At 48.6% G+C, this 27880-nt stretch overlaps 3 protein-coding genes across 6 annotated transcripts; all 3 read right to left on the minus strand.

Annotated features, from left to right (window-relative positions):
* Window positions 1-268: 268 nt before the first annotated feature.
* Window positions 269-15742, minus strand: LRRC37B (leucine rich repeat containing 37B). 4 transcript variants are annotated; one of them, XM_040536480.1, is made up of 14 exons: window positions 14052-15021; window positions 13412-13483; window positions 12901-12972; window positions 10107-10178; window positions 9590-9670; window positions 8018-8089; window positions 7011-7085; window positions 6367-6485; window positions 2955-4360; window positions 2756-2851; window positions 1805-1869; window positions 1029-1089; window positions 794-942; window positions 269-709 (listed from the first exon to the last, which is right to left on the minus strand). In XM_040536480.1, the coding sequence occupies exons 1-14, from the start codon at window positions 14237-14239 to the stop codon at window positions 499-501; spliced, it is 2739 nt and encodes a 912-aa protein (XP_040392414.1). In that variant the 5' UTR covers window positions 14240-15021; the 3' UTR covers window positions 269-498. The 4 variants fall into 4 exon arrangements, with proteins under 4 accessions (XP_040392414.1, XP_040392415.1, XP_040392413.1 ...); XM_040536481.1 differs by having other exon boundaries at window positions 269-706; window positions 2955-4363; XM_040536479.1 differs by having other exon boundaries at window positions 2955-4363.
* Window positions 15165-22017, minus strand: RDM1 (RAD52 motif containing 1). Its single transcript, XM_040536483.1, has 7 exons — window positions 21845-22017; window positions 20830-21009; window positions 20322-20444; window positions 19647-19809; window positions 18972-19070; window positions 17331-17419; window positions 15165-15856 (listed from the first exon to the last, which is right to left on the minus strand). The coding sequence occupies exons 1-7, from the start codon at window positions 21929-21931 to the stop codon at window positions 15755-15757; spliced, it is 843 nt and encodes a 280-aa protein (XP_040392417.1). The 5' UTR covers window positions 21932-22017; the 3' UTR covers window positions 15165-15754.
* A 185-nt stretch (window positions 22018-22202) lies between these two features.
* On the minus strand, window positions 22203-25668 carry LOC121059477 (somatotropin). The gene is made up of 5 exons (XM_040536348.1): window positions 25541-25668; window positions 24819-25017; window positions 24036-24149; window positions 23510-23671; window positions 22203-22421 (listed from the first exon to the last, which is right to left on the minus strand). Exons 1-5 carry the CDS (start codon window positions 25666-25668, stop codon window positions 22221-22223), a joined length of 804 nt encoding a protein of 267 aa, XP_040392282.1. The 3' UTR covers window positions 22203-22220.
* Between the last annotated feature and the right edge of the window lie 2212 nt (window positions 25669-27880).

Raw genomic sequence — 27880 nt, forward strand, 5'->3', positions numbered from 1 at the left:
GGCACACACCCACACACGTACCCGCGCTGCCCCCCCACGCCTTCCCACAAGCACCACAGGCCCCCTGCACGCGCACGTGCACAGAGGCCCAGGCACACGCATGGAGGCGCACGTTGCAGGGCCGGGGGGAGGTCTGCGCCTCTCCGTGGCGTGTTTGTGGCCCCCCCCCGTCACCGCTACACACGCGTGTGCACACAGCCCTGCCGCACACACACGCAGCCACCCGCCGTCCGCCCCCAGGAGGCTCACATGGCTCACAACCCGCACGTTTCAGTAACAAATCCTTTTAATTCCAACCCCCCCGAGTCCTTCCTGGAACGCACGCGACGACTTTGTACACCCCCGACACGCGGAGGCTCCCTGCGCCCGGCCTCCTGCTCGCTGCCGCCAAAGAGGCCGCAGCGGCCTCGCACCGCCTGGCAGCGGGGCCGGCCGCGTGCCCCTGCGCGGAGGGCGGCTCTCGGTGCCCGGTGCCGCACCGCTGCAGCCGCCGGAGCCCTACGAGGGCTCCCCGTCCCTCGCAGCCCCGCTGCTCCTGTCCAGCCGGGCCGGGCTCGGGGGCACCCCCGGCGTGTGGCCTCCCGGCGCGTCCTCCTGGGCGGAGAGGGTGTTTTGGGGCGCAGCGGGGTTGCAGGGCGGAGGCGTCGGGTCTCCAGGCAGTTGCATTTCCGCGAGATCGCAGCCCTTCTCGGATGCCGCGGACGTCCTGCTGAAATAACGGCAAGGCAGCGAAGGGAAGCGTAGCAGCTCTGCACCAGAGCAAGAAACAGAGGCAGGCACCGTCCCCGCTTACTTTAGCGCAGACTTGCCAAAAATCTCCTCCTCGGAGGACTCTTCATCATACAGCTCAATTATGGCCTTCTTAAGTTGGTCGTCAAGAGGTTTGTACAGGTCTATAAGCCACTGGGGTTTGGTTCTTCTCCGATCTGACACGTGAGAGCCCTGGGAAGCACCAGGGAAGGGAACGTTTCTGTACGGTGGGCAGCCAGCAGGCAGAGGGGCACACCTCAACCAGTCTCGGCCCTTACCTGCTCTCCAACGTCACGCTTGTTCTTGCGCCATCTAAGCGGCAGGAGTTTCTGAAAGAACCTGAAAAAAAGGAAAAGAGGATAAAAAGTGAAGGAAGCTGGTCATGGCAGCACGTAGAGTCGGGCAACTGGCATTTACAGTGCGCAAAACGTCCGGATCCAGTGCGTGGAAGGAAGCGGGAGGAGAAAGGCTTGTGTGCATCATCTCTCCAGACTTCACCTGGCCCTGCAGCCCCGCCGGGGCAGGAGCCTCTCCCCACATAAGGCGAAGTTTTGGCTGACCTTTAGAGCCCCAGAGAGCACCCAGGGACGTTCCGGTTTAGGATGTGACGGCATCTAGAGAGCACAGGAGCAACTCTGCAGGGAGAGGGGCAGGGGGCAATAGGGCAGCGCTGCCATCATGCCGAGCAGTGAGGTGGGATCGTGACCGGGCAGCTCGGTCAGGCTGGGGCTGGGTGAGCCACGGGGACACGGGGCCTGGCAGGAGCCCCGGTCCAACAAACCCACAGCCAGGGCGAAGCATCAGCGTGCTGCCTCGTGCTGCCTGGGTGTCTGCGGAGGTGCTGGCTGAGAGCTGAGCGTACAGCTGTGCTGATTACTCACGCTTCGGGGTCCCTTTTCTGGGTCTCCTAAAAAACGGTATGTTTTCAACGCATCCACTCGGCTGGTGAGCCTTCTGTAACCAGTGCCTGCGTGCTGGGGGCCCTGGGGTTAGGTGCTGTTCAGAGAAAGGACTGTTTGCGGCACAGCAGTGGCACGGACGAGGGAGTAATTACCATCTTGGTCGTGATTTACTCGTGGTTTGCGGTTGGGAAGCAGCTGCAGGTTTTTGGGAGCAAACCTGGTCAAGGAGAGAGAGAGAGAGAGAGACTCGTAACATCAGGATTTTCTCATCACACTCTGCAAAACAAGGGGAGGCCAAAAGGTTGTTCCTTAAACCAAGCGTGTTATATACATGTGCAAGCCTGTGCCAGCAGCCACATTTTTTAGCCAGAGCCCATCCTCCCTTCCTGCCTCCCCGCTCTCTGCCTTAGGAATGACCTGAACTCCCAGAGCTCTCCTAATCTCAGAAATGTTTATGTCTGCCTTTCTTATCTGTGCAGTGCTTTGCAGGGTACTGCCCTTCTGTTTAAAGCCGACCTTAAACGTGTAGGTAGGCTTTTAAAGAAATAAAAGCTTTTTCCAGGGAGAAGCGCCCGTGATGGAGGCTGATACCTGCAGTCACGCTGGGCCTTCGCCTCTGTCTGTCCCTGGCGCTGCTCTGACCCACGCAGGGCAATTGCACCTTGCGCAAGTACTTGGTTTTGGCAAGAGTGAAGGAAGCATGGGAATCACTGCGTGGCTGGAAGCAATCAGCACCCGCAGGAGAGCAGGGCAGGGTCAGGACAAGAGCCTGGTGGGAGATTCTATAGGGCCAGGGTGGCGCAGGGCAGGGGCTGTGGCATAAAACTCAGGGAGGGGCTGATGGGAGAGGCTGCGATGACAGGGAGCCCCCCCAAAGGAGCTGAGAAAGCAAAGCTCAGAGCTGAGATCTGGACAGGTCGTGAAGGATGCCAGGACGCCCCCCGAGCTGTACGGTGTGGGAAAACACCCCCTGCGCCATCCAGGATGCCCACAAATGCCCACGTTGGCACCCTGGCTCTCACAGGCTGTGCAGGGAGGCACCACCCCAGCCCACGTGCTCCGGCTGCAAGGCTTGACTGCCAGCTCATGAGTTATCTGCTCACCTCGATGAGACAAATCACCGTGAGATTAATCGTGATGATGAGAGACACCGATATCGCCAACAGCAGCTTCTTGCTGGAGCTGTGCTCTGCTTTCCACTAGGACAAAAGGAGAGAAAATCGAGGAGGGAGAGACTGTTACTCCTCCCATTCCCCACTGCCCAGAAGGATTACATCCAGCAATACCCCGCATCTGCCCTACCTTCCCTGCGAGTTTCCTGCCTGCTGCACCAGCCTGGGCCGTGCCGATGGAGATGTTCCCTTGCAGGAGACACCAGCCCGTGCGAGAGGAGGCTCCCTGCTCAGCTGGCCTCTTGCTGAGCAGCTTTACGAGCAGCCCTGTCTTTGAGACCATCTTTGCACAGGACAGCTGGACATCAGGCAGGCTGCAGTCCATCCTCAGGGCTCGCGCCACCTGGGCGATGAACGTTCGCAGGGCTTTGTCTGGGACCAGCAAGCGTAGGTGATGCTTGGCCTTGATTTCAAAGAAGTCTCCTTGAACCAGCGTGTTGTCCGGGCTGTCTGAGCTTCTTCGTTTAATGAGGGAATCAAATCCTTCCTTTGGATGCTTCCAGTGTGGTTCTGTGCTCTGATGGGTGCCCAGGAAATGCTCACCCACAGAGGAGCCCTCATTTTCAGCCATGTTCTCCAGCATGCTGCTTGCAGCAGGGCGACTGTTGTTAACTGACAGGTTAGAGGAAAAAGGTTGTTTCATGTTTTCTCTCTGTTCTCCTTTACTTTTTGTTGGTGTGGGCTCTCCTTCTGGATTCACATCATAAAACACATTGTAGAAAAGCTGATTATTTTTATTCAGACATGGGCTATCCTTGTGCTTGTGCTTTTTGTAAGCCCAGACATAGCCCTGCCTTGGAGATGGTGTTTCCTTTACATCTTCTGCATCCTCCACATCCCCCATATCATGAGTTTTCTTGGTCTGTTCCACAGCATTGGGGTAATTTTGCATCTCAAAAGACCCCGACAAATGAGAGGCCTCGGCTGGGGAGAGTGAAAGGGAATGTTCTGAAGGAAGTATGGATCTTTTGTGTTGTCTGAGGACAGAGATGTTGTCAGTAGGGTTTAACCTCCCAGCTACTTCCCATGGGCTTAATGGTGCATGGTTCAAACCTAAGTCACGCAGCTTTTGCACCCAGCCTGAGGCTGTCTCTTGCTCTGGGATCTCATACATGGCAGGTGTCGGCAGGTGTGAGATGGTGTTTTCCACAGTCACGACACTTTTAACCATGTGCAGCTTCTTCTTGAGCTCAGCCACTAGTGCTTTCGCTAGGAAATAGAGTTTTCTCTTATCACTTTCGCTGGTCCAGTCCATGTGCTGAATGCTGTGCAGCATCAGCTCCTTACTGTTTTTGCCTTCCTGCCTGGAGAGGTGCTGAGGGGAATATGAGTTTGTTCTGGAAATGTGATCATTCGGGTTACTGAGATCACCATCAGTGCCAGCTGGGCGCAGGACAACTGCAAGCGTTGCGGTTTCTTGGTCTCCAAATGAAGGCTCCTTGGGCTTGAGGCTTAACACCGTGCTGGCGGTCAGTTTTCTGGATTGAACTGCTTTCATTATTTCTGCTTGCGCCTCTGCCAGAGAATCTGTGTGAGCTGCTGAACACCAAGAGAGCAGATCAGCGACTCCTGCGTCACGAGAAACTTTCTGCCAAAATGCAGGGTCAAAGGTTTACCCTGAACAGCAGGAGCTTGTCTTTAAGACAAAGGAGTGTGTGAACTGAATGGTGGAAGTGCTACAGATGGGAAAAGTCTTGTTAAATCAATCAGATTATCTCATCGGGGCAGAACAGATAGATGTTTTTTCTGGTGTCTCCCAGGGCTCTGTTTGGATCAGTGTGAAACATCCTGGGGGAATGGGTTTTCTGTGGGAGAGTTTCCCATAGCTTGATACGAGTCAGCGTTGAGTTGCTAAAGTCACCGTAAAGCTTTTTAACTAGGAGTGAGCCTGGAAAGCAGAATACCCAAAGGCACGGTGTTTGTCCCTGCTCAGTTATCCCAACTAGCACTTCTCCCTGCAGGCAGGAAAGCCTGGGATATTTCACATTAAAGTGCCTCTGGGTTATTGTCCAGCTCCCCAAAGTAGTGATGGGGCTGCAGTCAGAGCAAGTCCCTGACAATGGAGAGCTGATTCTCTGCGGATGGATGCAGTTCCCTTCAACCAGGCCTAGAAGAAGTGGAAGATGTGGACATTTGACCCAGAGTGATGCAAAAAGTCCAGGAGAGTGCCTGCCCTGGCATGCAAAGGGAACATGCTGAGTCTGCAGCTAGCATAAGTCTTTTCAAGAGTCCTACACTGAGGCTGCAAACACAACCTTATCTCTAATCCTGCTTTGCAGATAGCTTAATGCTAGAGGCAGGGTGACATGGTCAAGAATATTTACAGATCACAAAGGTATTTCACCCTTTCTTCCTGTTAAACTGATAGGAAATTGGACACATGAGCATCTTTGGGTGTCTAGCCCTAAATGGATTAAGCGGCCTGTTTTCCCTAGATGTGCAATGAGGTTAGGCTCACTTGTCCATATCCAGTTAGAAAATGAGTTACCTGGGGACCTTGGAAACGTTGCTGTATCTATTTGCAGAAGTCTAGCTTGTCTCTGCTTTGAGTAGGATGATATTTACCCTGTGCAAAGATTGAGCAGGGCAGTGCTCACTCTGCACAGACTAGCAAGACAATAATGCCTGGTGTTCACATAGTGCCCGGCAAAGGAGATCCGAGTTACTGCTCCCTCTTCTACAGAGGGCAGACATATCTAGCAATTTTCTCAGGTCACCCAAGCAGTTTTTGGAGCCTGAGTGTCCTGGCCCCCCTCCAGCACACCACGAATTACAGGAGGTTTCAGCAGAGCCTGCCTAGGGGCACCCATGCTCGGTTATGGTTCCTGGGGCTCCCAGCACGGGTGGTGGGTTTGAGGTCCAGCTCAGCATGTCCCACCCAGCCAGCGTGATCGGAACTCTACAGGACCCTTTGGCCATGCCAATGCTGTGTCTGGCACTGCTGTCACTGCTGAGCTGTGACTAGCCAAGGTATGGTGCCACTGGAAAGGCTCAGAAGGTTTTCAGGGAAAACCTGGGGGGTTTATGTGCCTTCCAGCGCTTGGGAATAGTACTGGGCACACATGATTTACTTGGCTAGATGCGCTGTGTGGATTGGAAGCTCATGTGTTTGTTTAGCCCTGCACGCTATTTCTTCTCAAGATAGTATTTGACACAAAAGATATGTGTAATCGCCAGTAACTTTTCAACCCTTGTTTTTTTCCAAGTATTGTTCTGAAAAGGGAAATTTTTGTGCCTGTGGCTCAGGGAGCACAGTCTGAGGTCTCCCAGGTCTCACCTGAGCTGCCTGCACTCGCCTGTGGGCTGATTAAAGGCCTTGCTTAGATGAAACTCCTTGAGCTGTGCTCAGTGAGCCACACAGCAGCCACCCCGTTTTAGTGTCCCTGGGACTGGCCAGGAATCACCAAGCTGGGCTGCTGCCATCGGGGTGGCCAGCACAGGCTGGGAACCCACAAAATGGGGCCTTGCTACAGCATCTTCTAAAGCTAGAGCAGATTTGGCAAGCCTACATCAACAGTAGCATAAATCATGGGCAAACCTACCGCACTGGGGAGTGCTGGTGGTGCACAGATCCTCGCAGTGGAACTGGATGGTCCTGCATGGGGTTTCAGTGGTGTGTTTCTCCTGGCAGAGGCAGCAGGCTGTATCACTGGGCAGTTTGCTAAAGATAAGAGGTTACTGGAGAAAATCCCAGCTTCTCAATCCATATCTATGAGTCTAGCTCAGGTAACAAACAGATAGTGCTCAGTTTTGCTTGGATTTCTTCTACAGCTCTGGAAAACTTCCCCCCAAACCTCAAATCCCACTGGACAAATATGTGCTCCAGATTTCTAAGTGAGGTTTTGATAGGTTTCTCCGATCAAAATGTTCATTTTACCTTTGAAAATGGAACCAATCCCAAAATGCAATTTGAAACAGAAACACACCCCACCTTGACTTAAAACTTCCCTTTGAAAAACCTGGAACATGTCACCTAAATAGTGAAATTCTGATACTTAGCAGGTGAGTTTGGGAGTTCTCAAAAGTAAACACCAAACCTTAGGCTTGTGTGTGTGTGTGTGTGTGTGTGTGTGTAGAAGGTGGGAGTGTTCTGATTTAACAGTAAGCTGATTTGTCTCCCATTCAGACCCCTTATTTCAGCAATTGCAGTCTGCTGGCAGCTGGGACCAAGTCTCTGCATACTCACAGCTTTTCCAAGTGGACTGTTGTCAGGAGGAGTGTGAGCAATGTCAGCTGAGTCACTTGTGTTGCACCCAGGTCTCTGAAAGGATTTGAAAAAACACATTAAATTTTTAAGCCACTTTATGGAAACTCTGTTCTGAGAACAAGCCCAGGTCCCTGATGAGTGTGGTGTTCTCAGGGGGATCCACTTCTGCTAATCAGACAGAAGTAATTCAAAACCCCATTGCTTTTCTGCTTTGACATGCTCCCAGTCATAGAGCCTGAAGCGGGAGGGGGTCCTGCAGATCTCAGGGGAGCCTGATGCAAACAGAAAAGATTCCCCATCTCAAAGCCCTCCTACTGCTGTCCCGAGTGCGAATCCAGTCCTTCTCCCTTGCTTGAAGGAAAACTCTTCTTGCCCAAGATGATGTTTGACCTTGGAAAGAGAGATTATACCAGTGAAAGGAGAAAATGTGCTGAGCAGAAAGCTAAGGGTATCTGTGAGATACCGGGGCTGTGAGCAGGAAGGACCTCTGCAAAAAGCACGGGCGCTTTCCTCCCTGAAGAGTCATGGAAATATGAGTAACAGCCATAGGATGGTGTGAATCGTGATCAACACAGAGCATCACCTGCCCTGAGCTGTGTCAAGGCAGCAGGCTCAGGACATGGGGTGGGCAGGAGCCCAGGACTGCTGGCACGACTGTCCTGGTTACCGGGAGCTGCTCAGCACACAGGCAGGTGTGGGGGCATTCCCAGACCCTTCAGGGCACTCCACAGCCCCAGGCCTGGCTGGTGTTTCATCTTTTCCAGTTTGTGTCCCAGCTCCTTGGTTACTTTGCATCTGGGTCTGTGCTGGGGACAGACCAGAACTGCTTGGCCTTTGCCTGGCTCTGCTGGTGCCAGTTATTTGTGCCTCTAGCAGAGTAAGGCTGGGAGAAAAGATTATCTACCAGATCTCTGCTTTCCTGACAGCAGGGCACTCAGGAGAGACAAAGATCTATATTAATCTGATAAAAATGAGTCAATACTTACAGATATTTGACTGAAGGCAGCTCAAAGAAGGATGTGTCATTGATAGCAGACAGGGGGTTATGGCTTAGGATCCTGCAAAAAACAAGCCACTGTGACTGGGTGATGGGAAGGACGTGAGCTGTGTGTGCAAGGGCACATGCGGAAAGCATGTCCGTACGTCCCATGTCCTCTAACGTACAGAGACCCAGAAGTCTGTAAAACCAAGCTCGACTGTGCAGTAGGCACTGGAGAATTGGGAAATGGTTAAAACACTTACTATAGAGAAAAAATCCCAGTGGTTCTTGAGCTGTATAAACACAGCTAAATCAAAGTGAATTTCCACTAGATCATTGCAAAGCATTTCTGTGATCAGGGTTTTTTTACTCTTTGCCAGACTTCAAATTTCTACCTTTTAAATATCAGAGAGGCCCAAAGAGAGTTGTGTGTATTGGATCTGATGCTGAATTATACTGAAATCCCCTTTCCAGGCTCTTCTATACGGTCTGAGTGGTGTAAAGAGGTTTATGGTTGATAAGGATCCAGCCCGCTTTTATGGATGGCAGATGTGGATTTGGCTGAACAACTTTTACTCAAACCTCCCCAAAGAATTTCCTTTCAAGTGGAGAACAAACATAGGAAATTTCAGCCTGAAGATAAAAAATTGGCTCAGTACTACGTGTGTGAGGAAGGGCCTGGGATGAAGGCAACAGACAGGAACAGATGCTGATGGGCTGATTCACACAATACAGCAGGTCCTGATTATCTCCAGCTAAAAGAGCAAAAGGCCCAGAAGTGTTTCTTCTGGAAAATACAACATCTCTTTCTTTCCTCTTCAGCTCACGCCTTCTCTTTGCTTCCCTCGACTGGGACTTTGATGTTATTTTGGACTTTTACTTTCCATATTTTCTTACATTTCCAGTGTCCATAAACTTTTACTCTGTTATTGCACCCAGCCAGCCAAAGCTGCGGCCTAGCCCTATGGGAATTGCTATTCATCATTTCTTCTCCTGCCTTATTTGGTATATCACGTGAGAAGTACTGCTGTTTTCAGGAGAGCAGGGAGACTGTGGCCTTTTCTTTATGTATATGAACCCTTGGTGGGCAAAATGCCCCAGCTTCCTTTGGGTCCATATGGAAACAGTGATCCTATCCTTGGAAGGGCTTCTTGACAGAACTGTCTAGGGGTTAAGCCATGTTTTCTTAGACACCAAAAGAACAAAAACCCCACCCCTTTTGTGGATGTTTTTGAGCACCTTTATTTTTAAATGCAAATACGCAAAGTGAAATTTCTGACTAGAAATCCAGGTCTCATCCCAGACCCCTCATTTCCCTGCCTCTTCTCCCTTCCCACCAGTATTTCCTACTTATCCATCTCCCTGGGCTCCCTCCACAGCTGTTTGAACCCAGTGTTGGTTTGAGGAAGCCCCAGAGAAGAGGAGCAGGCCAGAAAAAGTGGCCTTCGGGATGCAGACTCCTGGTGGACCCTGGATAACATCTAAAGCAGGATTCAGCTCTTTACAGACAGCAAATCTGCTCTTTCCACTGTCACTGCAGAGACCCACTCCACCTACCTTCAGACCTCATTATACTTACAGATTCTGTAAAAACTGCATCCCATGCCATGCCTGGAAAGCGCCATTCTGGATCTGCATGATGAGATTTCCACGGAGGTTTCTGGAGGAAAAGAAGATTGCAGAAATGAATCTGTTCTGTCCTCCAGGAAGCTGGAGTGGAGCAGTATTGATTTGTAGGAAATATGCAAATCCAAGGTAGAATAGGGAGGAAACTGCCACTTTCTCATTCTTTTAACCTGTCAAGGAGAGGAAATGAACTGCACATGTGCTTAATCTATTTGTGTTCCAAGATACAGTAAACCTTCAAGAAATGGCTCCTATTATGGCTGCATTTGGACAACCACACTGATCTCTCATCCTGTTGTGGGTCATCCAGCCATCTGCATTGATCTCTCTAGCTCTAGCTCATCTAGTCTTTATGCAGAAGAAGTTTAGACATTATTTTAAAAATAAAAGGAACATTTTCTAGCACATAAAGGGTTATGAATGCCAACAGACTTCAGCAAATACACTAGAAAGAAATTTTTACAACTCACATAAGCTGCAAGAAAGGAAGTGGCTCAAAAGCATGCTCTTCAATCGACAGGATTTTATTGCAGGATAAATCCCTGTTAAAATTAGAACATGAAATGTTGATTACATTTGCACTGTTGTATTCACTTTCCCTTGCTTTGACACTGGCAGCATATATGTCACATGGCTCTGATTTCACAGTGTTTATATCTGATACTAGCTTGCAGTGGTGTGTAACCTGTGATAACCCTCATGACTGGATGTGGCTTTCGTCTCAGCAATTTTTTTCTAGCTTTGATCCCACAAGAATTATTTCAGGACTTGATTTTTCCCCTTTGATAACAGAAAATAATCTTTAGACAGGCACAGTTTAGCAGCTGAGGAAGTATTTGCATGGACCACAGCAATATGTGACCCTCTGGATGTGCTACACAGATTCAACCTGCCTTCCTGGGGTGCCATCTGGGCTTTGCTTGCTGGAGACAGAAAAAAGAGTGTCTGAACACTCTTCTAGGGCTCAGAGATGGCCTGGTAAGTACATGTGTGACAACAAATGGTTGCTTTTCTCTTAATCCCTCCCTCCTACAATGCAATTTGTTAAACAGTTATATCCTCCTAAAGATGCAAAATCAGAAACATGGAAGTTTGGAAATGGCACAATGAAGGGTTAACCAAAACTCCACTTTCCTGCACAGCTCTGCTGTGAGATGTGTGCAGAGACTTGGCTGCTGTGGGATTCACCTGGCCTAGCTTTAGAAATGAAAAGGTTCATCGTCTCAGCCTGAATCAGCTGCCCAGGCTTGTTCTGCAGTAAACAGCGAGAGAGAAATACTTCTGGGGAGTGATTCATCCCTGCCTCAGAGAGGTTCCTAAGATCATCTGGGTGAATGGGAAGTGCTTGTTCCTCTCCATGGGGAATGAGAGCCTGAACAATTAGCTTAATCCTAGGCAATTATTAAGCGTCTAAAATTAGAGGAGATGAATGCACAAGGTTTCTTCTGTAGGACATGGCCTCACTGCTGAAGAATGTTGAGGAAGAGCATCAGCAAGCAACTGCAGCTCTTGTCTGTGGGACATGGACCTCTGAGGAGGCAGCTCCAGCAAGAGCCCTGCAGTGGGGCAGCCGGAGCAGGTGGGAGGAAGGTCTTGGCACATGCAATCTCAGAAGTGTTTTGGAGAGTTCAGTTTACAGCCTTGTGGAAAGGGAATGTGGCTGGAAGCCTGTTTGTTCCCAACCTGACTGATTTAGCCTGTAAACCACATCCTGCAGAACATGCTTTCTGCTTTTAAGTTTTTGGATCCTTCTTTTCTAAGATGTGGGGCATCGGTACCTGCTAAGAACACACAGGGAGGGACACTACCTAGTTTTCCACTCATTCCCCAGCACTGAGACAAGGCCTAGATGCAGCCCTGGGGCTGCCTCACTGCAGGAGCTGCTCCAGAAAGGCCAAGACCACCCAGTATATGCCTCCTTCCAGGCCAATGTAAGTACTAGAAAATACAAAACCTCCCTTTTTGTGAGAAAAATGCTAGCATGTAAAGGCCACACTCTATAAATGACACTACAAATGCAGATGGCAGTGGAGCTGAGATAGTTGCAATGATCTACAGATGTGAGCAACAGAGATTTTTTTGGGACATGTCTCTCATTTCAGCTATTCTAGTAACAGTCAGACAAGTGGGGCCCAAAACATGACCATCATGAGCCAACTCCAAGCCAGGGGGCTTCAGTTGCTGTCAACTTTTTCACACCAGTAGAAATTTTTAATTCAAGATGAGACTTGTATTGAGAACTGAATGTACCCACATCTCCTGTAAGGCTCAGGAAATGTGGGCTCTGGGCACTAATGCTCTGAGCCTCTATGGTGGATTTATTTCTGGCTTTTAGCCTTTTCTAAGCAGTCTGGGGATGAGAAAAGAGAAGATGACAGTGGCCAAGTGAAAATCAGAGAACAGGGCAAGATTTTGCTGCTCTTTTCTCACTCTTCCTTTGCATGTACCATACAGGCAAACCCAAAATATGTAAAAAACTGAACTTTAAGGAGAACAAAACCTAGTACTTCACTGCTCCCTTCCAGACAGTGTGAGAGTACTTGTTGCAAATTCATGTGACATTGTGTGGTCTTAGATTCACATTTGTTTCTCCTCCAAGAAGAGAGGGGACTCAGCTGGATACAGCCTCGAGCAACCTTTGAGGTTAGCCCTACTCTGAGCAGGAGGCTGTAGCAGAGACCTCCCAACCTCAGTCTATCTGGGATTTCAGCACAGGAAGGGACATAGGCAGCCAGGGGAATTTCAGGAATACAGTAAGCAAATAGAGAGACCATCCCAAGAGTGATCAACAATATGGGGTTCTGTCTTCACTGCAGCAAATATCTTTCCATCCAAAGCTTAGCAGAAACAAGGCATATATGGGTTTTGCCTTGTTCTAGGTGACTGTCACCCGTAAAAAATTGGTCCTCAGTTAAGAAAAGTCAGAGGCAATCTCCCAGGCTGTGGGAGGCCATGGTTACATTGAGGTTGTCTACAAGTCAACCAAAGTCCTGTGGGAAAGGGGAGCAGCCTCCTCATCTTTGTTGGGTTTGGGGAAATGAAAGCTGCACCACATCTTCATGTGCATCATCCCACTGGCCACTGTTGCAGCACCAAGACACCCTGTTTTGCTGTGAATGTTGCCTGAAATGGGAGGAGTAAAGCACACTTCCGTGGGGTGGGAAGAACAATGGGCCCAATGGGAAGGTGAGCCACTGTCTTCTCCAGCAGTGTGCTGGTCTGGGCCTTTCTGCCTGCCAGGAAGAGGGCAGAACCGGTACATACAGGTGCTTCAGCAGGAGCAAACCCTCCAGCGAATGCCTCTTCACTGCCCTCAGATCATTGTCCTGGAGAACTCTGGAATGAGACAAACAGACATTTACTGCTACACTAGGAGGAAATAGTATTTTCAGGGGAAAATATCCTGCAATAGCTATACTAAAAGACCTCTTTGAGTCACTACAAGGGTCACTACCACACATCTGAGGAACAGGCACTTTCTCCTGAGCTGCTGAAGCTAATTGTAATGTGATCATTGATTAAATAGGCACAGGGATGGTCCCATGGGATGGAGACCATTAGACTTTCCCATGAGGGTCACAGCTCACAGCATTTCTTGCCATTCCAGGAAGCACAGGGGCTTCATGCCCCTCGTTGGTGAGCAGCTCAGCTTTGAATTTACATGGAAATTGTTTGCGTGGGTGCTTGTGGTCTTCATACTTTTGGCTCAAAAAACAGACTGCCTGGATTGAAAATATCTGAACCCCTGACATTTAAAATGCTAGAGAATACTTACAAGTACTCAGCCCATGGGTATTCCCTCCACACTTGCTTTTCAGTGGAAGAAATAGAGTTGCCAGTGAAATCTCTGCAAAAAAATGGTTGGCCCATCACTATCATTACTAGTGTGCTGTATATAAAAGGTCTGCAAAATGGCAACTTGCAAACACGCCCTGTGCCCTGTGTCAGAGCTGCTCCTTCCCCGTAGCACAATTCTCGGGGACTTCAGTCAAGACTTTTATAACATTATGTATAAAGTCATCTTTTCCATTCCATAAACCTCACTGCTTCTTTGGAAGACAGAGGGGTCCTTGGAGGGCTAGATATGCAACTGGAAAACCCGCTCTCCTGCAAATTTGGCTGCTAAGGTAGAACAGAGTTGGCCTGGAGACTCAAACTGCATAGCCCAGCTTCACCCCTTTAAATTTCCACACAAACCCCTGGAAACCACCAACACCTGCAGCTGGCCCTCTGTTGGGTGTCCCCTGTGGCGAGGCCAGTACAGGGTCTAGGTGGGTGGATTTCAGCTGACGCCCTGCCTTAGCTCTCTACCAGGCAGGGGTCAGCAGGTGCTAAAACACCGAGGAAGGGACGACGGAGGGGTCTGGCCTGGACGTGGGGGAGCAGCGCTTCCAGCCCTGCCCCACGGTACTCACAGGATGGAGAAGGCCCAGCGGTGGGCGGCCCGGGGCACCCCAGCCAGGGAGGCCCAGCTGCAGTTCAGCATCCGCCGGTTGCAGCGGCAGGAGGCCGGGCAGAAGCCCCTGGGCTGCTCCTGGCCCGGGGCTGCCGCCAGCAGCAGTGCCAGGAGGAGGAGTGGGCAGCGGGGCCGCGGCAGGCCCATGGCGCTGCCGCAGGCCCAGCTGGGGTCGCCGGGCAACCGGGCCACAGGTCTGGGGCCTGCGCAGGCCTCGCTTCACCTCACGGCTCACAGTGGAGGTTTTGGTTAATTTGGATGTTGCTTTTTTTTTTCCTTGCTGTGGGATGTCCTGCCCCTAAAAAGGAGCATGTTGAGAGATTTTCCTGTGTATCTGGCATTCCCGTGAGGAAGGCTGACCCCACCACCACAGCACGCCTGCACAGGGAGGGGGCCCTTCCATGAGGCTCCCACTGCTTCCACTCAAAAGATGAGTTATTAAACATGCTGATAGGAAACAGAGCAATGGGGCTTTAATTTCACATCAGCAACAAGTATTTCCAATGTGAATAATAAGAAAGAGGAAGCTGGGTAATTTGCAGCCAGTGTTTCATTTTATAAATATGATCTCCTGAGAACTTGCCATGATGGAGGTTTTACCACATCCCTCCGAGGTCTGCTCTCATGCTTAATTATTTCCACTTGTAAAATGTTGCATCTTACTTCCCATTTCAATTTTTCTAAATTCAGCTCCCAGCCACTGGATCTTGTTTCACCTTTGCCTTCCAGGTTAAAAAACTGGTATCAGGTGTCTTCTCCTTGCAGAGCCGCAGAGTCCTGGATTAAATCACCTTTTTTTTTTTTTTTGTTAAATAAATATGCCACACTCTTCTCATTTCAACATTTGTACTCCAGTCCTACAGTCATTTTCATGGGTCTTCCCTGAGCTTTCCCATTCTTCAGTTGTCTTTTTACCACAGACAGACGGCAAAAATTCTGAGCAGGGGTTTGTTATCAAATACGCATTCCCTCTCCCACCACCTGCCCTTGTGATCTTGGGAGCTCAATGTACCTTCCCACTGAATATGCTGCCTCAAAAATTCACGTATCACATGAACAGAAATACAAAATAAGATTTTTCTCAATTTAATAAAAAACATGTGTTCTAAGTTAAAAAGAATCTGCTTTAAATTGTAATAATGTCCCAACTGCTTGGTTCAATACATCAACACAGGACTTAGGCTTATCTCTTTAAGCAAAATTTCACCTAGAGAAGTATTTTTTTTCTGTGCCTGTGCACACATGTGTAAGTACCAGAGCTACTCCTGCTGGTAAGACATCTCTCCCTGCCTCTGACTTTCTCCTGCAGATCAGAGCTCACCTGAGCTGCAGGCTCTTGCAGCAAGGTTTTGTCCATTTTATTTTTCTGTAAGTGCTATGCACATCTGTTATGCTGTCTAAATAATAACCATGTAGGTAAGCTGGCTTCCAGATATAGCTGACCTGGATAAGCTGACAGGAAATCACTTCCTCTCCAGAAATAGCATACATTTTGGGGCTTATTTTAGCACCAGTAGGTTTATTGCCCATTTCTTTTGTTGTTCTGTATTTGGAGAAAAATAAAACATTGGAGATGAGGCATACGTCATTGCACAGCTTTAGACTTTCATTCCTAATCAAACGCTACAGACCTTTTGGAAATGATCTGAAGAGAGACCTGCACTAATTAGATGGCATCTCCCAGCTAGGGAACTCATCATCAAAACTCAGATCAGAAAAAAGTTCTTCTTCGAGGTCAAACTGTTCCAAGGGCAATTCATTGACCTGGGGAGAGAAATCCAAGAGTAAATTTCTTTCTCTACAAATTTTTGCTTCTTCTGTCTGCACCTAGAAACACAGTGTATTTTTACCATGTATAAAAGATGGCCTCCATAGAATTTACAAATTCAGGAACATTTCTGTTTTGGAAATACTGAGCAGCATCACAAGAAAATGAACCAAAAAGGACACCCAGAAGCTCTCCTCCCAGGCAAGTCCTTCCAAATTTCTGTCTGTAAGCTAGCCTCATCAGCCTGGTAGGTGCCTTGCAGAGAGAGAGATGAATTAACTCCCCCACACCACCACCAGGGGAGTGAGGTGGCTGTGGAAGTGAGGGATGACTCTTGTTCAAACAGGGGTTAGGGAAGCAGCAGGTTTTCTCTGCACACTTCTTTTATGGTCACTGCATGTTAGGACATTTCTCTGTGGGTTTAAAAGAAGTCAGATAGAAGAGGCAGTACAGAGGAAAATGCAGAGAGAGAACAAAATTACAGAAATTTAATCATCTCAACTGAAAAAACAAATGGGGTAGACATTAGTTACTTCACACACAAAAATACCTCATATTTTAGCTACTTTTCAGTAAGAAAGGAAGACAGTTCTGCCTGTGGACACTAGGTGACTCAGTGTCATCAAATGGAGCAATGTGTCACAAGGCTAATTAGACACTTCATGCAAACTGCAGTTTGACACTGTGCTGTGTGTGTTGCTGATGCATCATATGAGACTGATGCTTGCTTCAAAAGAGCACCAACCATCCCTGGTAAATAGCATTTTTCAAATGAAGGGAGATAAAAATCTGCTCTGGACTGGTTGTATGAAAAAGCTGGCATTCAGAACTCATCTCACTGTGCATGATTATAAGAGTTTTACTGTTGTACCTGGGTATTTTTGTTTGGTGCATGCTAACAGATCCCACAATTACCTGCAAGGATTTCACCAAAGCTTTTAGCTATCTTTCTCTGGGGTAAAGATAAGTTCACAAAGCAGATTTCTAGATGGGCAGTTTTATTTATTAAAGAACTTATTAAAAAATCATTTGATCTAACCTACTGTAACTTTACTGGGATTTTCACTTTCACAGATTCTATGAAAAGCAGGCTTTTGCACTGTCATGTGTCAGACCTATCAACATGCACTTTAACGGTCCTGTAGCCTAACTGCTCACTTTCCTGCTCCAACAGGGGGACTGGACTAGATGATCTTTCAAGGTCCCTCCAATCCCTAACATTCTGTGACTATATGATTCCCGTGCTGTCTAAAATATACGTGCATTTCTATACAGAGTTGCCCAGGAAAGTAAGAGTTTTAAAACCTTAGTGTCCTGTACAATTCCCAGATGTGATTACTTTCTGAAATTTGAACGAGGTAATTGCATAAAAAGAGGATGTGAACGGTTGTAATAGTTGATAGCTGTATCTCTGACCTCTAGATGTACCATACAGATACTATGCAAAAGCTAAACATCTGCTGGTCTTACCTGAACAAGCCCCTTCAGTTCCTCTTCTGTTAAGGAGTCTGTGGGCTCCTCTTGAGTGTGGTTGTACTCCACAGCCACTTTACCGTTCTCTGAAACAAGCACACAAAATAAACAGCCAGAGATATGCTTAGTGTGCGTAATGACAATAAACCTACCCTCAGCTCCAAATGGGACAATTCTACTTCATAATGCTTTCTGAGTGGTTGGCTGGTCTGAATGAGTGTGTAAGGAACAAGTCATTTTATTGTCCCTTAGCATAATGTGGGGCTCTAATTTATTTTCTTAAGTAATATAACCATTTTACTTTGAAAAATTAATCTCTCAGTAATGGTTTAAGAAGTGCTTGTGGGCTGCAGCGTTACTACAGATGTGGACAGAGCTTCTTATTCCTGCTGCCATGCCTGGACTCAGAAATAAAGGGTTTGATCTTCTTTCTACTGTCAAGCAAGCTTCAGTGTAAGCAGGATTGGGCGGTGCCACTTCCAGGAGGGCTGCAGTTCTGAGAGTTGAGGAAGGAAAGAGCTGAAGGGTTTGTCACGTTAATTATGAGGTACAGAGGAAAAGAGTGCTAGTTACTGCATTGTGTAATGCTGTGTGGATCTGCAGAACTGCTTCTTTCTCTGGCTTGCCTGCCTGTCTACTCTGCAAAAAACGGAAAGGCTCTGACTAAATGGAGTGGAAACTGAAAGTAAGGAAGCAGAAATCTGTGGAGAAGATGGAGCATGTTAATTACCGGTCTCTGTGTATGTGATGGACCGGAAGGCAGGAAGCACTGCAAAACACCTAAATACAGAGACTCACCTTTCTAAGGAATACCTTAAAGAATCCAGGGGAGGAAGCTGGCAGATTATTTAAATCCTGCTGAATTCACCAGAATTTAAGTTCCTGCTCAAATGGTTTGCTGTGTCAGTACCACAGCACGAGATGGTGTTTACTGACAAAGTCCCCTCTCTGTGAAGTGAGGATAGTGGCACTGACCTGATTACATGAGAGTCTGTCCTGAAGTTGAATGCATTACAGACTAAAGTACTCAGATACCACATAAACAGATGTTATTTAAAAGCTCAGAAAGCACAAGACCTGGAATCCAGAAGCAGCAGATCTAGCAGTTTCTGTATAGGCACAGAGCCAGCTTCTATAATTAAAAAAACTCAAAGGAGACAGCAGGCCCAAAGATGCAGCACTGAACACAACAGTGGGGCAGGGACCATTGATAGCACCTGACTGGCTTGGAACCAGGTCAGGAGTGTGCAAAGCTCTGTAATTCAGTTCACATTACCCCTGGAACTAGAAATTCTTCACATCGCCATTCACCATGCACACGTACTGTGCTAATAAGCTCTACCTTAAACCCTGGCTTAAGTATAAAGCCAGGGTTTATACTTCAAGCATTTGCATTTTTTGAAACAGTTTCAGTGTCTTTATCATAAAAAAATCCAGCTCCTCGCCAGGTTTTCCTTTCACTCACATAGCTTATATGGTGACACTACTCCTCATTGTTACATCAGCGAAGACCACAACACAAGTTTGATTCTTTCTGAGACCCTCCATACAGTGAATCCTGAGAATTCATATCAATTATCACGGAAGTCATATCATTAGTTTAAGCATCCCAGTGTTTAATACAAAAATAGGCCTTACCTAAAACTACGAGGAGTATCTTCTGAAAGGCGCTAGACAAAGCTTTCCCAACTGCGAGTTTCTGAACTCTTCTTGTGGCTGTGACAAACTCAAGAGGATCTATACCAAACAAACAGCATGTTATTAAGATGACAATCGGCATATGAAGCACACCAGCTGTATCACACTAGCAAATGTAACCAAACACAGCTTTATGGATCTGGTAAGAAAGCTGCTTTTATTTTGGGAGTTGTTGGCTGTGTGGCAGCACCTTCACAAAGCCTTCATGGGTCAACCCGAAGCAGCACACAGTCCTCAGCCCTGGGTCAGGATCCTGCCCAGGGCAGCTGGCAACGGGGAGCCCAGCTGGCATCAGAGCTGCGTCACAGACACAAAATTTCTTAAGAATCATATGGTACGGTTACATCAGGAGTGATCGTGGTGGGGAATGAATAGCCTTACAGGTGAGAGGATGAGAACCTACAGGGGAGGTAAGTGTTCCTGGCATGACACAGGGAGGGAAGAGGCATGCTCAGGATCCCTTGCTGTACAGCACAGCAGTGCACAAGTCCCTGCACAGATCCTTGTCTCCAGCTAAATTCATATACTACATCAGATCCACAAACGGTGGAAACAAGACTGCCCAGTGTCTGTGAAAGGTGCTAGAAGAAACTTTCATCTGCATGCAAAACGTACCTTCACTTTTTTCAATGTCTGCCTCGCCGAGGCCAACTCCTCTGGTGTGTACCCCATGGTTGGGCAGTGTCACTTCCACAGCACCCAGGTATTTCACAGATCGCTTCTGTAATGTCTTTCCCAGGTCCCCATTCTCGTCATCAAAGCCAGATACATTCTGCAGCTGTTAGGAAGACCACAAATAATTAGTTAAGATTAAATAGGAAGGGGTATTGTGACCACTTAGGCCTTTGCTTGCATAGCACAGACCTTCTCTGCAGCGCGTGACTCCAAGGTAGCACATGGTAGAGGCAGAACAGGGATGCTTACTGTTTTGACCCTATTTTAGAAATGGCTCATAGTCCCTATCTTCTGGAGTCTCGGACAACTCACACACTTTCAGCACATGAAGACAAGCCCTGGCACTACTTTAATCACACTTAATCACACTTGCATGAAAACCTGATGCCCCCATTTGTATAAACAGAAGCTCAGCCAATGCCCTCACCCACAGCAACCTTTTCTCCCTAAGCTTTCAGAAAAACCGCAAAACCCAAACTGCAGCTCCTGTAGCTGTCTTCATTATTTGCTGATTTGAGGACAATTCTGTTTATTCTACCAACGGCTCTAATTCAGAATAGGGGATGGAAAGAGAAAGAGGGGAAAGATGGTGAATGAATATAAAGGGCCCCTTACTGTGATAATACGACTGGACCAGCCATTAAAGCCAAGGTAGTGGTTGGCCAATTCCTGGCACTTGTTGCTGTTGAGAGCAAGGACTTGTTGCTGAAGTCCCTTCTGCTTGGTGCAAACACAAACCTGTCCAGGAAAGAGGAAACGTGGTTAGCAAGGCTTTGCTTGCAAGATTTCCACTGTGGACACACCATTGACGGCTCCAGGAGAGATATACATACGTTACCTATTTCCTAACAGCACAAATATATCTGATGTGTATGAAATATTGGTTACCCAGGAACAGGGTGCGCAAACAGAGGGATGCTGGCATTTTACTCCTTAAGTGCTACCTGGGAGCCAGTGGCGGGTGATGTCACCACTGCAAGGCATGCAGCAAAAAGTTAGCCAACTTTTGATGAGAGGCACAGGGAACATCACTGAGGCCAACAAATATTTCCTGTGATTCTACCCTACTGTTGGAAGTTGCAGTGCTGAGTGCTGCAAGTGGCTCATCTGCGGCCTTGCTTACCTTCAAGGGAGATTTCTGAAACAGCCTTTGCCCATTGCACGCACGCTGGGCTCTGCTGGCATCTCTGTCTGAGTAAAACTTGATGATAGCGTAATACCCAGGCCCTGCTACGGCAGCGTTTCTGTGTGCTCGCACGGAGTACAGCAGCCCAAATTTTGAAAACACTGAAAACAGGGAATGCTGAGGAAAAATGAGAAAAAAAGGGTCTTTTGAAGAACATCCGCTGGTACTCCAGGGAACAAGCAACCCTGACAGAGACAGGACCACTCACAAGACCTAATTACCTAGAAAACAAGGAATGTTTAATTACTGTTCCTTCTGTATAATGGCAATGAACCCTGGAACGAGCAGCAAGACTGGAGACGAGGAGATGAGGCTTTCCCCATAAAAACAAGCTCAGCCTGACGGGACCCCTGACCCTGACGTCTCACGAACAGCATCTTCCAGCCTCTGACCCAGGCGGAGAGCAGACAGACGTGGTGTTTCCAGCCCCCCGAGTTATCCTCAGCCCTGACTGCTTCTTACCCTCTTCCATCCTGCTTTATGTGGCCATGCTGTTTTGCTGAAACTTTCAGTTAAACACTAGCACAATATTTTGCAGGCTAAAGGGATTTTGTTTCAGCTCTTGGACGTTTTGGTCTCTTAAGTTTTGCTCTTCAGACCACAGGGGCAGAAATCACCCTGTGGCAGCCTGCCACCCTACTTGTGGTTGCCCTGAGTGCCTCAAGGAAATTAAAATAGGATTTAAAAAAATAAAAAAGAAGGGTGGTGGTGGTGTTAAAAACTATATTAGCACACAGGGAAGGTGATGGGAGAAGTGGCCAAGTGCTGATGGGGGGGACTGGGGCCTTAGGTCTGGGTAGGGAGTGGCCTCTACGGGGTCCCGACCCCGCTCCCCAGCCCCGGGAGGGGGCCCGGGGGGTCCCGACCCCGCTCCCCAGCCCCGGGGGGACCCGGGGGGACCCGTGGGGGTCCCGGTCCCGGCCCCGCGCCCCAGCCCCAGGCCCGGCCTCACCTCCAGGCCCGGCGCCGGCTCCAGCCCCCAGACCAGCAGCGTGTGGGCGCTCCCCTCGGGCACCCGGAACGCCAGCACCTCGGCCATGCCCTGAGCCCTTCCCGCCGCCCGGGGCCCGGCCCCCGGCCCGCCCCGTTCCCCACCGCCTCCTCGGCCCTGCCCGCCCAGGCCGGGTGCGCGGGCCCGGCGGGTGTGCGTGTGTGTGTATGGTACGGGGAAAAAGAGCCCCCAAATCCGCCCCCCGTCCCCCCAGGCAGGCAGACAGGCACAGCTCAGCGGTAGCGGGTTTATTCTCCTCGGGGCAGAGCGATTTTCGTGACAGGGGACGGGGCAGGCCCGCAGCGAGGGGCCGAGATGGAGGGCGGCCGTCCGGGCCTCAGATGGTGCAGTTGCTCTCTCCGAAGCGCCGGCACTTCATCACCTTCAGGTAGGTCTCCACCTTGTGCAGGTCCTTCTTGAAGCAGGAGAGCAGGCCGTAGTTCTTCAGCAGGGCGTCCTCGTTGCGCAGGTGGATGTCGAACTTGTCGTAGGTGGGCTTGAGGATCTGCGGGCCCCGCGGGCTCCGGTCCTCCAGCTCCTGCAGGAGGGAAAGGGCCGGGGCTGAGCTGGCACCGGGGGCTCTTAAAAGTGGGGCAAGGAAGCAGGGTCTGGCTGTAGCCACTGGAGAGGAGGTGGTCATGAGAGGGGTCAGTAACGCTCTCTTTCCTCCCACTTTTCCAGTGACCAGAGCTTGAAGCCAGACCCAAGCCATGTGCAGCTGGAGCCATTTTTGTTCACTAAACAGGGTGGTAAAAGGGCTAAAGTGTGATCGTTGTCTGGTTTCTGTGTACCGCTTCCCATTGCCCAAGCTTATATCAAACGGAGAGCGAAACCTGGAAATGCTACAGACTGCAGTCAGGACAGAAGATCTCTGTTTACTCTCAGTGCCTGACTTTTGTAGTTATTTAGGTGCTAGATGATGAAAATCATTGTCCAGACTGACATCACATGGATACAGGTCTTGGGGATCTAGCTGTGGTGATGCTGAGCAAATCTAGGATGGGATCCTGGCAGACAATAACTAATGTCATTTAAAATAACAAAGCCCAAAGTAACCTTTCTGAAGAAGAACATTCTCCAGCTGTCAGTTGTCTGCATGCTATGTTAATTTAAATGTAGTATAAGAGAGAAACATCAGAGTATAGGCTTCCATCAGTACACAGACTTATATGGGTTGTTTTCATAAAATGTCTCGAGTCTTGGAAGTCAGGATGCAGAACTCTGCAAAATTTGCTTTGCTTTAAAGTGTTTTATGGGGAGATAGGGCAAACATCAGGTTTAACAGCAGGTTTAACCAATGGAGTATTCTTTGGTGCTGGGTTTGTAAAGACTTGAGTCTAGAGTGTTGTGATCTTCCTGGCCTGTGCTGCTATGAGTGGTTATGGCAGTGCTGTTAACGTCTGGTACAAGTTTTCTCATGCTCCCAGTGATGAATTGTGTGCAGTGGAGTGTTGTGGTGTGACTATGTTAAAGTAAGCAAAGTCCAAAGGATGCCAATGGTCTTTGGAGTGGAAAGTGGGGAGACTTCTCATGGTCTTTGGATCCTGTAGAAGACCCTGAGAGCTCAGTGCCCTGTGTCTAGGAGATCTCTGTTACTCCATAATCGTGCTACCTGCTGCAACTTACCCTCATCAGAGCTTGGATCCCTTCTTCCAGGTCCTTTAGTTTTTCAAACACTCTGTCTGAGGTGCCAAAAACCAGATTGTTTGTGAACACCTTGCTTAGGTATTGCACTGGAGTCAACCAGGACTGGATGAGAACCAGTGAAAACCGAAGAAGCTCCATATCCTGAAATTAAAAGAGGGGGTCAAAGGTGTGCAGGTGAGGTGTTCTGTAATATTACCTGTGTGTCTTGCTCCTTCTGAAACAGCCCAGAGGTGACATGGGTGTGCCACTGCTTCTGCAGCTTTGTCAAGTGTTAGAGACTGAGGAGCACCAGACATACAGACATACATCCTGTTCTGACAACAGTTACTCTCTTTGGGGTGGGGGTATGATTTATAGTCTAACCCAAAGGTGTCTTTCTTTTTGCATGCAGGTGTAAATAGTAAAAGGGGAGAGGAGTGATACCTCAGCAAGCACTGAAGTGCTCACAGATGAAATGCTCTGTTCCTTAAAAGAGTTCTGCGCTTGCCCAGGGGAGACAACTTACTGATTTCTGCTGGGCATCATCCTTCCCTGTGGGAGCTGGGATGGTTTCTGAGTAACAGAATGCCTGGGAATTCTTGGTGGTGTGTCTCTGGTCCTCCGGAATATAGCTGCGTTCCTGTGGAGACATCCCAAATACACTCAGATCTGTTGGCCGTGTACTGGGAGAAGAGCGTTGACTCTTTCCTCAAGCTGTCCTGACAGGTTGCTCTTTTCAAGAAAGAAACGTGAGACATGAAGTGTGTTTCTGTACAGGACTGGCAGGTAGGAAGCTGGAAATCACATGTTGGCAGAGTAGCTACTGGACCTCTAGGTCTTGCTTTCACTAAGCCAAAGTGCTGAGGTGAACACAGACCACATGGACTGCGTTCTCCTGAGGAGCAGATGACCCCCTTGAACAGCTCTGGCCAAAGTAGAAGCTGGATAGCTTCAAGTCAGTGCCATAGGTTACCATCACAGGAAAGTCTTGCAAAATGCCTGCCGCTCCCCACAGCTCTCAGGACTGGGTTTCTCTTTGAGGCAGCTGGCTCTGAGTGTTGGGTTTGGGTGTGGGCAGCTGTGGCCATGAGGAGGATCAGGGGTGGAGGCAGAGAGCTGTGAGGAGGAGACAGGCTGGTAGAGACCGGTTCTGTCCCATTAAGACTGCTTTTTCCTCCTCAGGATCTGACAGAGGACACCAGTAGTCGAAATGTATCTGTTTCTAGAAAATTGGGCTGGGTGGGAAGCCGTGGTATGGTCCTGAAAACATCAGGTTAATGAGGAGATGCCCGGAGGCTGTGACACTTACGAACTCTTTGTAGGTCTCTGCGGCCAGGAGGTGGAGGTGCTGAGCCCTCAGCACAGCGTTGGCAAACAGGTTGGAAAGGGGCATGGCTGGGAAGGTGGCAGCTTCTTGTGGCCACTGCAATCCCAGGGTGATCACAGTGATGATGAGAGGAGAAAACCACGACCCTGCAGCGAAGTGGAGAGGAGTGGTGTGAACTGTCCTTCAGTGAGGGTGGCACCTGCATATTACTTCCTGGCCTCTTCTGCCTGTACTAACCCTAAAGAATGTCTTGTTTGTGTTCATACGTGATCTTAGCCCTCCAGTGAAACCCCATCCCCTTTTACTGGATGTGCCCTCGAGGCTTGTGCTGCTCCCAATGTTATAAGCAGTGCTTTTCTTAATGCCTTAAGAATGGTTGTTGCTCCATGAAAACTGCGGTGCATCTCTGTGTTGTTCCTTAACACGCTCATGTTTTTCAGTGGGTCTTGCCTTCATGAATGGAATATGATGCACCTGTCACTGCATGAGCAAACGGGATGGTGAGTACCAGGGGAGGGACTGGGAATAGCTCACTGTAGCCTTGTTTTACACCATGCTGCTGACATGAAACCGTCTGCCTTCACTAGGGTGAAAAGTGACTGCATTATCTGTGTTGTAACTGAAAACTTCTGCTCTCTGGCACACACCTGTAGAATCCAGTGGTCCCTGACAAGCCTAAAGGTTATTAACCCCTGGCATCTAACTCGCGCAAGTGGTCTCTGTAAGTACAGATGGACACAGAGTTAATCTCAGACAAGCACCCTTCAGTGGAGGAATGCCTTGGAGCCTGTAGGACATGGACATAGGCATTAGACATCATCCTGATCCCCATCTTAAGCCTCGAATGTGAGTTTTAATATCCCTGCCACTATTTATGTTAGTAATAACTATTCCTGTTCTGGCTTGCATGTCTTTTCTTCTCGTTCTCCAGCCTCTCCTTGCCCCTTGCCTTTAGCATGAAATGCCCCTTGCATTTGCATTATTAGCATAATGAATACCTGAGTCAGTCCATGGTTAAAAGTCACGCTGTTGGGAAAGCTATTCTTTTTCCTTGATTTTTAAGTTGCCACATTTTAATTTAGGGTAGACACTGAGCATATATAGGCCACAGTACCATCCTATCATCCCATCACCCAAAGCACATAATCAGAATCATAGAATCATTCAGGTTGGAAAAGACCACTAAGACCATCTAGTCCAACCTTTAACCTGATGCTGACAAGTCCACCATGAAAACATACTACTAACTTCTACATCTACATGTTTCTTGAAGACTTCCAGGGACAGTGACTCAACCACTTCCCCGAGCAGCCCATTGCAATGCCACACAACCCTTTCAGTAAAGAAGTTTCTTCTAATATCCAACCTAAACCTCCCCTGGCGCAACTTGAGGCCATTTCCCCTCATCTTACATCTTGGTGCTTGGGAGAAGAGCCCAATCCCCACCTTGCTACAACCTCCTTTAAGGTAATTGTAGGGTGTGATAAGGTCTCTCCTGAGCCACCTTTTCTCCAAGCTAAACAACCCCAGCTCCCACAGCTGCTCCTAATCAGACTTGTTCTCTAGACCCTTCACCAGCTTTGTTGCCCTTCTTTAGACACAATGCTGCCTGTAGCCACAATGGCAATCCTTGTAAACTGAAATAAAGAAGAGTACCTGGAGCCATTTCTGCCTGGAGAGTTGCTCAGATGTTGCTTGAAAGTGAATGTTTCTTCCTTTCATCTAGGCTGGTAATGGCAACTGTTGAGACACCCCTTATATAGTAGGGGGTCTGTTTAAAATGTATGTATGTGTTCATGATCACAACAACCTCTCTATATCTTCTCCATGCATAAATGCATACGTGTTCGCAATGGTGCTACCTAATTGTAGTCATTTATACATAGATGGAAAGGTTGGGGAGGATGTTTGCCTAGGGATGAAATTAGTGCTGAATGATTTCTCCATATTCTGCTGTTTATTGCAAAGAACGGTTTTATCATCATGGGAAGACCCACTCCAAATCAGATCAGTGCTTTTACATGGTGGAATTTCCCCACATAGGTAGAAAGTGCTCCTAATTTTTCTGCCTGCTCCAGGCAGGGTCTGGCCCACAGTTAACGGGGCTGACAAGCCAGTTTGGGAGACCTCTGACATAAAGCAAAGGAGATGGTTTCCCATTTATTGTTAGTGGGGATAGAGCTGGATGGATGTTGCCAGATGAACCACATTTCTGCCATGTAACTTCTGTCATGCTACCAAAATTTCAAAAATTCAACAAATAGTTTTTGTGGAAAAGGGATATTTTGAACAAGTTGATTTTTTTTTTTTTTGAAAATAACGATTTCTGTTCCTTGAGGTAACGGTTTCATTCAAATTTTCAGCCAATGCATTATTTTACTTACATAAGACATTAAAAGCACCTGAGAACAAATGTGTTTTTCCCTCATGCAACAGCTCAAGCATTGAACTGCAGAAGTAATTTGCAAAGCCCTGCTTTGGGAGAGGAGATATCAACCCCTGTTGAAAAACAGCATGGCAGTTCCCAGGCAGAGACAGAACAAGGTCCCTGGAGTCAGCTGGTTTGTCTGGCACAGGTTTGGTGAAGAGCTGTCACATGTAGGTCTGTTACTGGGTACCAGCCTGCCTGCTGCAAATCCAGGTGCCAGAGCTCTGGGAGGTTTCTCACATCCTCAGCTGGGCAAAGCTGTGAGAAGATCTGGTCATCAGCTGCTTTCTGCTCTTGCCTGAGACAGGAATGAGAAATATCTCTGCATCGAGCAGAGGGCTGGTGTGGAGAGGAGACGGGGAAGAGGTCACAGCACACACCCTGCTTTTGAGCAAGACAAGACAGAACCTGCGATGGACAGCTGTGGGGGGGCAGGGGGCGGGGGGTGGTGGTTCTTAAAGGACTTTTCCTTCCCCCTAGGGCACTGGTTGCCCCAAGCCACTGTGTTTGTTCGGGGCCCTGTTTGCCCCCCGGTCAGGGGCAGTGCTCTGGCTCCCCGAGCCCCTGGGTTGGCCTGCCCCCCTGCTTCGGCTCCACTTTCCACAAGGCAGCATCA

Source organism: Cygnus olor, chromosome 25, assembly GCF_009769625.2.
Source record: "Cygnus olor isolate bCygOlo1 chromosome 25, bCygOlo1.pri.v2, whole genome shotgun sequence".
Lineage (NCBI taxonomy): Eukaryota > Metazoa > Chordata > Aves > Anseriformes > Anatidae > Cygnus > Cygnus olor.

Excerpts from the sequence above, each read along its gene's own strand:
- LRRC37B (XM_040536479.1), bottom strand. The coding sequence starts at position 14,239 with ATGGGCCTGCCGCGGCCCCGCTGCCCACTCCTCCTCCTGGCACTGCTG. Across the intron at positions 7,086-8,017 it reads CTGCCTTCAGTCAAATATCT|AGACCTGGGTGCAACACAAG; the intron begins GTAAGTATTGAC and ends AAATCCTTTCAG. Across the intron at positions 4,364-6,366 it reads CACCAGCACTCCCCAGTGCG|CAGCTCACACAGATTCTCTG; the intron begins GTAGGTTTGCCC and ends CTTGGTGTTCAG.
- RDM1 (XM_040536483.1), bottom strand. The coding sequence starts at position 21,931 with ATGGCCGAGGTGCTGGCGTTCCGGGTGCCCGAGGGGAGCGCCCACACG. Across the intron at positions 19,071-19,646 it reads AGACATTGAAAAAAGTGAAG|ATCCTCTTGAGTTTGTCACA; the intron begins GTACGTTTTGCA and ends TGTTTGGTATAG. Across the intron at positions 15,857-17,330 it reads AACTGAAGGGGCTTGTTCAG|GTCAATGAATTGCCCTTGGA; the intron begins GTAAGACCAGCA and ends TTCTCTCCCCAG.
- LOC121059477 (XM_040536348.1), bottom strand. The coding sequence starts at position 25,668 with ATGGGGATCAGGATGATGTCTAATGCCTATGTCCATGTCCTACAGGCT. Across the intron at positions 25,018-25,540 it reads TACAGAGACCACTTGCGCGA|GACAGTTCACACCACTCCTC; the intron begins GTTAGATGCCAG and ends CCCTCACTGAAG. Across the intron at positions 24,150-24,818 it reads CAGAGACCTACAAAGAGTTC|GAACGCAGCTATATTCCGGA; the intron begins GTAAGTGTCACA and ends ATGTCTCCACAG.